This window comes from Haliotis rubra, unplaced genomic scaffold, assembly GCF_003918875.1.
Source record: "Haliotis rubra isolate DU_JTF1 unplaced genomic scaffold, ASM391887v1 Scf41, whole genome shotgun sequence".
Taxonomy (NCBI): Eukaryota; Metazoa; Mollusca; class Gastropoda; order Lepetellida; family Haliotidae; genus Haliotis; species Haliotis rubra.
In genome coordinates, this window is record NW_025767091.1 from 1,054,061 (window position 1) to 1,066,748 (window position 12,688).

At 41.0% G+C, this 12,688-nt stretch overlaps 1 protein-coding gene across 1 annotated transcript in view; it reads left to right on the forward strand.

Moving 5' to 3' along the window:
• The first annotated feature begins 3,478 nt into the window (after positions 1–3,478).
• The window catches only part of LOC124287973 (polyamine-transporting ATPase 13A3-like), a 37,240-nt gene continuing 28,030 nt past the window's right edge, over positions 3,479–12,688 (forward strand). The window contains exons 1-9 of the mRNA XM_046724477.1: positions 3,479–3,550; positions 7,660–7,827; positions 8,089–8,129; positions 8,609–8,678; positions 9,145–9,230; positions 9,764–9,838; positions 11,360–11,429; positions 12,073–12,207; positions 12,495–12,561. Of these exons, the coding sequence (XP_046580433.1) occupies positions 3,479–3,550; positions 7,660–7,827; positions 8,089–8,129; positions 8,609–8,678; positions 9,145–9,230; positions 9,764–9,838; positions 11,360–11,429; positions 12,073–12,207; positions 12,495–12,561 (784 nt within the window). The remainder of the gene's footprint in view (positions 3,551–7,659; positions 7,828–8,088; positions 8,130–8,608; positions 8,679–9,144; positions 9,231–9,763; positions 9,839–11,359; positions 11,430–12,072; positions 12,208–12,494; positions 12,562–12,688) is intronic.

Genomic DNA, 12,688 nt, shown 5'->3' on the forward strand with positions numbered 1-12,688 from the left:
TTTGATGTATTGAGATTTTATACCTGCGATTTTATATCTGTGCTGACACATGTACACAAACGTCGACCAGGTCTCCTCAAAACGCTGTTTGGGAGGTGTACAAACCTCTTTTCTGTTCTGCTCTCGTGTTCTGTGTTTTTAGTCAATCACTTATCAACGCGAGTTCTGGAAATACAGTACAACCAGAAATTATTGAGAATTTAAAGATTGTAATTATTTTATTTTTTTCACTCATTACTCAGGTATGAAATGTGAATATTAGCAGAACATATCTCCAGATTCAAAGACAGGTGAACAGTTAGTATTTTGTCAAGTCACCATGGGCAGCAATGCAGGCTTCAATGCGGCGGGGCATACTACTGATCAACGAAGTTAAAAAGTCGTGGTCCATGCTGTCCCAATATCGGACCACCTCTTCTTTCATTTCAGCAATATTTGTCAGAATTTTCTTATTGACACTTTCCTTCATAAGTCCCCAAACATTTTCTATTGGATTTAGGTCAGGGCTATAGCTTGGCCAATCTCATAACGTCATATTTTGGGTCCGAAACCAGGCCTGTGAATGCTTTGAACGATGTTTAGGGTCGTTGTCCTGCTGGAAAATGCAAAACTTTCCATAGAACACGTGAGCAGATGGAAGTAAATGTCCCTCGAGAATATCTGTGTACCGCTCATTGTTCATATTCCTTTCAAATACACAGAGGGGCGTTGCCCCTAACACAGATATGCCACCCCACACGTTAAATTTCGGACTGTATTATGGGAGCTGCTACAAAGGTTTTTCAGTTTGTTTGGTCCAGAATTTCAGTGTATTATGAAACAGCCACACAGAACTTTCATCTGAGAAAATCACATTGTCCCAGTTAAAAATTTATGCTCTAAGTACCAGTTCAACCTTCGCTCCTTTTGTTCAGGTTTCATGATCGGTGATGGAATTCCTCGACTTTTCTACCCACCCATTGCATGCAGCTCAGTTCTAATTGTCTCCTTACAGGCAGTCACAGTTCCTCTATCAATCATATCCAGCCTTAAGTTTTCTAAACTCCTTCGTTTGTTTTTAGAAACAAGAATACCAAGCCGCCTCCTGTCACCGACAGTCAATTTCCCTGGTGCTCAATGCCATATCCATTTGCAATATTTTTCAAAACACGATAAACAGTGGACAAAGGGATGCCTGTTCTACTTGAAATCACTTTAGCTGATCTGATGTCCTTGTTATTATACTCTAAAATCAACTTCCTCTTCTCTAAATCATCCATACTGAGGATCACTGAAAATGTCGTCTGCTAGCAAATAAACAAAGGGGGTAACTCTTCACAAACTAATGAAAAAGGATTAACGAAGTTGTATCTCCTGAATGAAACCAAGCACTTGATAGCTGGTCAAGGTTGTTTATACTAGAAATCCAATTAAACATATTCCTAAAACTCTCAATAATGTCTGGTCATACTATAGTATTAATATAGCAGTTGTGCACGATGGAACTAGGTGTTTGGCCATCTTGAAACATATTTTCTGGTATTCTCCCATTTTTCACTTCTTCACTGACCTTCTTCATCTCCAAACATCAGATTTCACATCCTCCTTTGTATGACAGTGAGTGACTTTAGTTTTACGCCGCTTTTAGCAATATTCCAGCAATATCACGGCGCGGCACACCAGAAATAGGCTTCACACATTGTATCCATTTGAGGAATCGAACCCGGGTCTTCGGAGTGCCGAGCGAACGCTTTATCCACGAGGCTAACACACACACACACACACACACACACACCGCCCCCCCCCGCCCCCCCCCCACCGTCTCTATAACAAGTGAGGGGGGTTGTACTCCAGCAATGAATCTCGATGTAATTGTACCTAAACAGCACATGGCATCACAATAAAGTAATGTCCTTTTTCTTCCAGTACTGCTTTTTCAACTTCTTCTACTACCTTTTGACTTCTTATTTTCTCTCTCTTCTTCTACTTTTTCTATTTTTACGTCTTCTTCCTCCACCCTCCCTACTGCTTCTTCTACTGTTTTTTTATCTTCTACCTTTAGTACTTTTTCGCCCTCTTCGTTTCCTTCTTCTACTTTTTCTTCTTCTCCTTCTTGAATACACAACACCTAATTTTGTAAGAAATCAGATGCCCTGATGTCTGTGATCATTGGAAACACGGCGTCTCGTAAATGCTCGCCAAGTAGTTTAACAGGGTACAGTCGTGACACTAGTCTTTCGTTACTTTCCTGATAAGTAAATCATTTTGCGGACAAGTAAATCACTTTACTGACAAGTAAATCTTTAAAAATACCATCATCCTCATAGTAATGATGGAGTTAATATTTAAACTAAAGAGGAAGCGTTATAATCCACAAGAAATTATGAGAAAAATACATTATTTACACGTGCAATCATAACGGCATTGTACAGTTTTATTGTGTACTAACACTTTTTAAGAATTTAGGATTGGAAAGATGTTTTCAAATATCAGAACAGGAAATAGGAACCTGTAAAAGCACAGCATTTCTGATAGTGAATGAAATTGAACTTCTTTACAATGATGATGGTGATGATACCGACGACAACGATGATGATGATGATGACGACGACGACGGATGATGATGATGATGATGATAGTGGTGATGGTTGTGGCGCTGACATGTTTTAGGTTTTTGAGAAATAGGAAAATGTAAAAGCACAGCATTTCTGTTAGTGAATGAAATTGAACTTCTTTACAATGATGATGGTGATGATACCGACGACAACAATAATGGTGATGATGACGACGACGACGGTGATGATGATGATGATGATGATAGTGGTGATGGTTGTGGCGCTGACATGTTTAGTTTTTGGGGAAATAGGAAAATGTAAAAGCACAGCATTTCTGTTAGTGAATGAAATTGAACTTCTTTGAGGTGGTTGTTGTCACCCATTTTGTTCAGGCTGCTCCCTGAACATGTTTCTATGTTTGTGAACATTAGATCACCACGGTTGTACTCGTCTACGACCTGCACCTGATGGTAAGACATTAATGTCAAGGTCACTTCAATGTTAATGCCAAGGTCACTTTAGTGTTAATGTCAAGGACACTCCAATATAAATGTAAGTCACTTCAATGTTAATGTCAAGGACACTCCGATGTCAAGGACACATTAATATTAATATTCAATGTCAAGTCCATGTTTCTCTTACCATGTTTGTCACCAGCACACCCTCCCATATCAAACTGACAGGCATTGTTTTACCTGAAATTAGGTTTAATGCGGCGTAAAATCCAAAACACTGTCACCCGTTTCTGGTTTTAAATGGACGCTGGACGTCGATTCTTCCATTCACTACCTTTCGTTTCCCCTTGACGAACGCCTTTTCCTGCTGACACGCCAGACACTCACTTTTTTCTTAACTGCGCATTTCATAAACAAATATTTTTGTGGTTCCTATTACTCTGTTATGACTGGAGTTATTTGCCCTTTGTTTCAGGGTCGGCGTTGACGATGGCACAGACGGGGCCGCCTCCCATGAAGGCGGGGAGACTCTATGTCAACCCAGAGGAGGAGGATCAAATGGTAAGATACTTCAATGTTAATGCCAAGGACACTTCAATGTCAATGTCAAGGACACATTAATGCCAAGTCCATGTTTCTGCTACTGCCAGTAACACAAGAAGGGGAATAAACGGCAGAGGTGTCGTGGTGCCATAATTCGCAGTTCGGAGTTCTGTCCCTTATCTGTGTCAGGATCCGTTGGTCATTGGCTCAAAAGATAATTTCCTCACTATTATGATGTGTGTTATGTTGGTAACACCAGGACATGCGTTGGTATCATGGGAAAATTGCAAAACAGTGCAGAGCCTCCGATAATTGTGAAGGAAAATAAATAGAAATGTTTTAACAACAAAGTGGAGGTAATAATGTATCGGTCCAAGCATTTCTCCTATAGGTGCCTCGGCATAGCTAAATGCTGCTCAGCTTATGGTGAAACTCGGGACTTCACTCCACCAGCAGAAACATTGACAAAAGTTAAATAAAATGCCAGAGGAAAAGATTACACAATTTTGAATATCCCGAGGGGCTGATTCCATTTTGTATAAACGTGACATCTCATAAAGCAGAGTTGCATTTAACGAGGCGAAATTACTGCCCAATAACCTTCAGGTTCTCTACAATATACTTATAACATAATAAGGCCACTATTCTTAAATATGACTTTATTTAATCCGTAATCTGTTGGTAATAACGCTATTGGCAAACTTTGTTTTTCATATTCTATTTTGCTTGAAATCATATACTGACAAAACATTATTGTTGTACTCAGAAACTGCTTATGGGATATGAATGCCGCTGTCTACAAGTTTCAGAAGTATAGGAATGTCTGTTGTCAGTTCCGACTGACGAATCTCTGAGTTTGTGACGTAATATGTAGCCGTGAATTTCTGGTTTACCAATCCACGCATATCGTAAATTCGTAATATTCACCGGATCGAGTTTTCAGGCTCGCCGACTTGGTTGATGCATGTAACTAAATCTCAGTTGCGTTGATCGGTGCTCATGATGTCAATCACTATAATGTCTAGTCCAAGCTAGATTGTTTCCAGACAGCTGGAATGTTGCTGTAAGGCGACTTTAAACAAAGGTGGTATGTTATTGAGCACTACCCAGGAAAACGTCCAACTTTTAAGCAGTTTCCGAATCATGATAAATGAATACTCTACCAACGATTGGCATTCTATGATAAAGAGATTACCGCGTTGTGTGTGTTTGGGTGGTAATATATCCTGCATTAAGACCAAGACATAACCAATAAACCTTCTAAACTTCCACACTGGAAAATCAATACTAATTATTACTGATTTGCGCTCAGCGCTCAATCCGGTTCGATTCCCCACATGGGTACAATGTGTGAAGCCCATTTCTGGAGTCCCCCGCCGTGACATTGCTGGAATATTGTTTAAAGCGGCGTAAAACTAAACTCACGCACTGTACCTTGTGACGCCATGAGCACGTCAACTGTTGAGACACACATTGATAATGATGCATGTAAACTCGGCATCAGTATCGACTACATCATCATTAAATAGCTATACTACTCACACTTTGCTAAGGAATCACAAAAATTCGCAACTTTACTTAAACGTAGATTTTTAGTTTGAAATTATATCCATTTAAAACTGGATAAATAGTGATATGGTAACACATCTTCTGCAAAACAGCCACTTTAAGCTAACCGTATGCACTTGATACATGAGTAACCATAAAAATGGTTTTCATGGCACCTGTCAACTATTTTGCAAATCATAGCAGGTATGGGATCCACCAGATGAAATGACATACTGAAAACTTGGATCCATGCTTACAATTTGTCCCCACATCATAGTTTTCTGTTGAATCAATGATTTGATCCTTAGCAAAGTGTGAATAACTATTTCTTATTAGTCTCATTTAAGCCACCGTCAAGCACTTTCTTTTGGCCGGAACTGTATATTGTCTGAGGACTCGTCAACATACATACCAACGACACACGAACCCTGTCAAAACATGTACGCAGTTTGTAACCTGTTGGTTATTTTGGGACATGAAACCAAGCCCAACAGTTCACAGGGATTGTCTCAAACGACGGCGCTATCTATTTTATATCTGTGCTCACACTCACACTCACACTCAGATCAACACTGTCCTGGAGTTTATCTCGGTTAAAATTGTGCGAAATCCATTTTGAACAGGATTATCCAGGTTACGTGGTATCACGTTGCATGTCACAAGTGATTTTTCATATAAGACTTATACATAACCGTATTTCTATTAGGAATATTTTTGTTTCAAAACTGTCGTCATGTTGAATGAATGATTTACTTGCTGATGGATCGATGTGTATGCAGTTGACAGTATATATTTTTACGTCAGTACGCCATTGCTACCGAAAGGTGACGGAATATGACGAGTGCATCCGAAGGCTTGTTTACATGTTATCCTTGGTTGTGATGTGATGTGCACCTCATCTTATATCGGGAAGACGTACGGCCGGTCAGTCGTCAATGACACCGCAATTCTCTATGCAGAGTTGCTTCCCTTGGGCACGGCAGAAAGCTATGATCGTGGATGTGAAGGTCACAATTTGCCCTGAACATAATTCTCAGTTTGTCTGCTCAAGCGTTTGACAACAGTTTTAAACGACTCAAACATGTATCGCTTTGAACTTTCCTTCCTGACAAGCAGTGATATTACTGAATATTATTGAATACTGTTCGAAGACGCCTAAAACCCCACTACTCACTCACTCACTCACTCACTCACTCACTCACTCACTCACTCACTCACTCACTCACTCACTCACTCACTGACTCACTCACTCACTCACTCACTCACTCACTCACTCACTCACTCACTCACTCACTCACTCACTCACACTCTTGTGAAGACAATTGGTCACATCGTGTCAAGTCCCGTCAGTTACATTCCAATTCATCGAACTGACACAGAATATGATTTAATGAATTCAAAGTTCTCTGTTTGCAAATTCTCTCAAACTATCGACAATTTATTTTGAAAAGTCCGGCTCTTATCACATTTTAAGACCGACAATCGTCATCTGTATTTTTAACACATCTCGTAATATTGATATAGTTATATTGATATTGATATATTTTAAAACAGTTGTTCAGAATCCAAGTTTCATTCATCGCTATGAGTGTTTTCGGATCATGTTTATTTCCCCTGTAACCAAAAGTTTTATTTCATTACCTTGAAGGATTTCTGCAAATACTCTCGAACTTTAGTAAAAAGCGGCGTTGGATTCCTCCAATTGGGGAATTGGAATTAAAAAATTACAGATGTAGTTGGTCCTTCCTTACTCGTGGTTAGGGGTTGGGATGGGGATGGTGTGGGCGGTCTATGACATGCTCGTAATATACCTGTCTTTTCAACAGCGAAAGGAAGCCATGTGTTCAATGTGTCGCAGTCTGTGATTTGCAGAATTTAGAATTGGTTTCTGCAGAAAAATCATTGGCCCCGCACCGTACGCTCAAAGTCAACAACTAAAGTGCAGGACCGAACTTTTAAAAGAGGATTTTTAAGAAAACAAGTCAACTGGCCGTTCACTTTCACCAGACCACTGGAATTGAAGTTTCTGACCATACGATTTGAAATCTTGTTCATGCAGCTCAGCTGGCGATTAGGTGTTGTACCTCCGTTAACAAACTGAAACATTCTAGGCATTTCAATGGTGTTTTAAGAGTAACCTTTAAGGGATCGCCGTCATGTCTTCAGATAAGTCCAGATTCATCTTGGATATGCCGAGACTTCTCTGGAGGTGTCTCAGGGTAATCGACATGACACATTCATGGATGAAATGCCACTGGTCAAGATCAAAATGCCGGCCAGAGCACCCTTGATGGGCCACTAGGCACCGCTACAGAGACAATACACTGGCGACAATAGTTGAGTGTCATGCTGGTTTTTTGGCTTTCAAGGCGTATAGGAACTGACTATCTTTGGCAACAAAACATTATCAGAATGCAATGAACAAGCACATGCTCAGGAGACGTAGAAGCGCATGTCAAAGGTATTTCGCCGAAGATTAAAAGAGGAACACAATGGGTAAATTTTGGGTGCCTTCTTGATATCCTAGGATATTAAAGGTATCGGTGTTGAACCAAACTCTATCATCCACTTTATTTCAGGAAATCTCCGGGTTTAGGCCCCATAAGCTGAAGACAGCTGTCGTGTGGTTCTTCATCATCATCACGGTCGGCCTGCTGAGACTCTTCTTCTATTGGCTGCCACACCTGTTTGTAAAGGCTACCCACTCCAGGTGCTCACTGGCGGTTGCTACAACAGTGTTATTGAAGGTAAGGCCATCCACTCCAGGTGCTCACTGGCGGTTGCTACGACAGTGTTATTGAAGGTAAGGCCACCCACTCCAGGTGCTCCCCGGTAGTTTCTACGACAGTGTTATAGAAAATAAGGCCATCCACACAAGGTGCTTACTGTCCATGTTACTGAAGGCGAAATCAGTTGATTATAAAGTATATCGTTACTTGGTATGTGTATGTCTGGTAAAGGCAACTTTCTGTATTTGATATCTTGTAATTTTTAAAATTTTGTTTCAGGACCAGTGGAAGGACTGGTTTAAATCCACTGTGAAAACACAGTGAGTGTGACTGCTTGCATATTCATACATATTCCGAAAGCTCAGATAGAAAACGTGTTTTTCACAACGTATGTTGCTAAGGAGCAAGATGCACGTGCATATTTAACATACATACACGTTATCAGTTCTTGATAAACTATCATAAATAATGTTTATGTAAAAACAATGTTTGTTCAAAGATTTTAGTTGCCAAGGTTCTTTGAATGTTGGTTCTAAAAGTCATACATATTTGGCCTTTTCAAATCCCGTATTTTATCGAAACCAACAAAATGAATGAGTGAGTTTTACCTTTTACGGCGCTTTTTGCAATATTACAGCAATAGCACGGCGGGGGACACCAGAAATAGGCTTCACACATTGTACCAATATGGGGATTCGAACTCGGGTCTTCGGCGGGACAAATAGACACTTTAACCACTATGCTACCTAACTGCCCCTCAATATAATGTGTGTATGAAGACATGTGCACTATCTGCCAGAGACCTGACGGGCCACTCCAAGAACACCCAGACGCCGCAGCGGGCACAAGCCTCCAACGCATCAACCAAGGTGAGATGTTATTATGTTACAGGTGATTTAACAAAGGTGTTAGAAGGACCAGTGTAGTGCGGGTTAAAGCACCGGAATGACACAGACGATTGGTGATAAGAAACGAACTTTGTTCTCGGACTCTTAGCCAATATATACTGATCAAAAGAAGTAAAAGAACGCCTGATTCTTTTCAAGACCTATGCTCTGTACTGATCAGGTAACTGATATATTTATGGTGTGGTTATTTTAAGGATATATTTGTGATATTACGGACATATTTATGACGTTACCGACATATCCTTGTCGATACTTTTTTATGATGTCACAGCTATAATTTATGATGTCACGGCTACATGTATGATGTCACGGATATATTCATGATGTCACGAATGTATGTATGATACAACTATGATATATATATATATAGCTTTATAATTTACATTCCAGGTAATTTGGGGCGTATACGTTTCTGATTCCCTTTCAGAAGGGAAGTGGTCTAATACGTTACTTTATCTGCAAGAAAATCAAGTATATTTGGGACACAGAAAAAAAAGAATTTACACGACTGAGGTCAGATGTCTTTCATATTGAATTTAATAGGCAAAGCTCTTTTTAAAGTTTGAAGTTATTCAATATTCAAACAGATTCTGCTTTGCCGCATCAGAATCGTCTTTTGTCTGTAAACATCAATTCTGTTGTAACCTCGGAATGATTACTGCCACAGTATCTCACCCTGACTGAGCTATCTTTGTCTCACACTTATACGCGACCGTGAAGAGCTGGGTTAGAATCGGCGAAAAAACTGACTCACTCATTGGATTGTATGGTCCAGACTCAATTAGTTACATATAGCTGAGTACGGCGTGTAGCGGCAAACAAACAAGACCAAGCTACGGACCAGTGCCCCGTTCCTCATAGCGATCGTAGCGCTAAGATGATCGTAACTCCCATACTTTAACATAGACTTACGACTGTCGTAGCGCTACGATCGCTTTGAGGAACGGGGTCCAGGGCAATATAGCTGGAATATTGTCCAATGTAGCGGTAATTTCCAAACAAACACGCACTGCCTTCATAACCATGACATGCCCATGTTGTTGCAGAGGGTTTGACAAGGACAAGGAGTGTACCTTCTTCCACCAACAAACAGGCCTGGCGTATGATGAACAAAGAACGAGGTATGCTAATTTCACACATGAAAGTGCCATATAGTTTTATATCATCAGAGCTGATCTCAGTGTCATAGATATTAAACTCGATATTATCGGCGTTGATCCAATCGAAGAGTGTCCGTACCGGGGCTGTTTACACATAGCTATATTCTCAAAGCACATATTTGTCTCAGAACACACTCGACCCGAAGATGCTCTCAGTAATTGCCACGTGTACATACTGACGCAGAAAAGAAAGGCAACATTTATTATGGAAATAAGGAAGATGGCTGCCAGTTCTATGTATCCGAACGGCGTTGGTCATTCTGAAGCACTTAAGAAACGCAACATGTGTTTAGAAACTGTGACCAAGCGATTATTATTTGGTGTCCCTAAATGTATCTTGTATCCATTTTCACTCAAAAGTTCATACTGAAGCACTTAAGAAACGCAACATATTTCATGGCTGTATTTGTGTCTGTGTATTTTTATTCACTGAAGCGAGAAACAGTATATAACGAATACTTGGATTTATCACTTAGTTGCCGATCTGCCTGTTCCTTAACTACATGTGAAACGCTTCCAAATTGTTAATGCTCAACTACATAAGAAACACAACATATATTCTTTAAATAGTTTCAATAAATATGACCCAAAGGGCGACAAGGAAGCCTCGTGGTTGTTTTTCTCCGACTACCTGATGCATATTTTAGCCGAACTACATATAACGAACTACGGTTAGACCGAACTAAAACAAATGTTCCCTTTGAGTTCGTCATAACCGTAGTTGCTGTTATTTCATAAAATATGTTAATGTATATTGGACTTGTGCTAAATTTCAATTGTTTCTATCAATCCGTTTGACTATCTTTAAAACAAATTGCCACTCTTTGTAGTATATTCCTGATGGATGGCCCAGTGGTCTAAGGTACTATGAGCTGCGTCTTTTTTTGTGTGTCCAAACTTTGAAAACCCGATTCGAATCCCAGATTTGCTCTGCTTATACCACACAGCATAATGACTTCGAGCTAGTCAGTTCTTGTTTTATCCCCTGATCGTCGGTTGCCAGGCAGGGAAACAACCGACCTTCTGCTCTCCGGTCAGATGCTGTATCCATGGTGAAGGCCATTCCTATGAATACTCTTTACCAAGTGGCCCGTGAAGATCAGGGTTGATTGATCTTCAGCAACCCATGCTTGTTGTAAGAGGCGACTATCGGGATTAGGTGGTCAGGCTCGCTGGCTTGGTTGACACATGTCATCGTATCCCAGTTGCTAATACAGAAAATCACTGGATTGTCTGGTCGATTATGTACAGATAGCAGCATATAGCTGGAATATTGCTAAGTGCTGCGTTAAACTAAGTGCTGCGTTAAACCGATGCCCATGCTGTTGATCACTGGATTGTCTGGTCCAGACTCAATTACAGATATAGCTGGAATATTGGCGTTAAACAACCACCAACCAACCAACCCTGTCAAGTGCGGTATATTGATGTTATGATAATTACTCTCATCTTTATGTTAAAACGAATGTGTAAATTTTTCAGACAAGTTCTGTATGGTGTCAACTCCATTCGAGTCCACGTGATGCCGATTATCAAGATATTGTTCAAAGAGGCAAGTCAACGTCAACGCAAGGACATGGCTCCCCTGTCCGGCATCTTTCATTACCAGCTGGGGCGGTGGGGTAGCCTAGTGGTTAAAGCGTTGGCTCGTCAGTCCGAAGACCCGGGTTCGATTCCATACATTGGTACAATGTGTGAAGCCCATTTATGGTGTCCCCCGCCGTGATATTGCTGGAATATTGCTAAAAGCGGCTTAAAACTAAGCTGACTCGCTCATTACCACCACAAGCACCTGCACACTGTCATCATCTTCATCCTCGTCGTTACTGTCAGTAGGAGTTGCAACATCCTGGTCATTATTTCACGAGAAACAGCGACACTAAGTGCAGCATTAACGTAATCATTTCATCATCTTCACATTCATCTTCATTAACATTTGTCATCAATATTATCAGAAGACGAGTAGGAGCAGCTTCGGTGTTATCAAATCCGATTGTGTAGCCCGACGGGGTAGCCCAGCGGTTAAAGCGTTCTCTTGTCACGCCGACGACCCGGGTTCGATTCCCCATTCCCCACATGGGTGCAATGTGTGAAGCCCATTTCTTGTGTCCCTTGCCGTGATGTTATTGGAATACTGTTAAAAGCTGCGTAAAATCCTACTCACATACTCACTCGACATCCCTATGTCGACACAGGTGCTGTCCCCCTTCTATGTGTTCCAAGTGTTCAGTGTCTCTATCTGGTTTGCTGACGACTACACCATCTACGCCAGCTGCATCGTCTTTATCTCCAGCCTCTCCATCATCATTACCATCTACCAGACGAGGAAGGTAAGCTCTCCTTCATCATTACAATCATCATCATCATCATCATCATCAGGCTGATGAATTGTTAAAAGTGAACAGCGGCTTCTACCCTCACTCGAGCGGTGGGGTAGTGCAGTGTTAAAGCGTTCTCTCGTCACGCTGAACACCCGGGTTCGATTCCCCACATGAGTACAATGTGTGAAGCCCATTTCTGGTGCCCCCACCGTGATATTGCTGGAATGTTGCTAAAAGCGGCGTAAAACTAAAACTCACTCACCCTCACTATCCTCACTCACTCAATGTTGTTGCAGATGCAGAGAGCTCTCCGCAGCACCATCAGCTCCTCAACCATCGTCACCGTGTGTCGTGGCGGGGACGGTAAGTACCATCAGCGTCAACCATTGGTCAGCTTAGCTTGTTATCAGTTCAAACAACTCTCATATCGGTTCCTTTTATTCGATATCAATATGTCAATGCCAAAGGATCAGATTAGAATTTTACACTT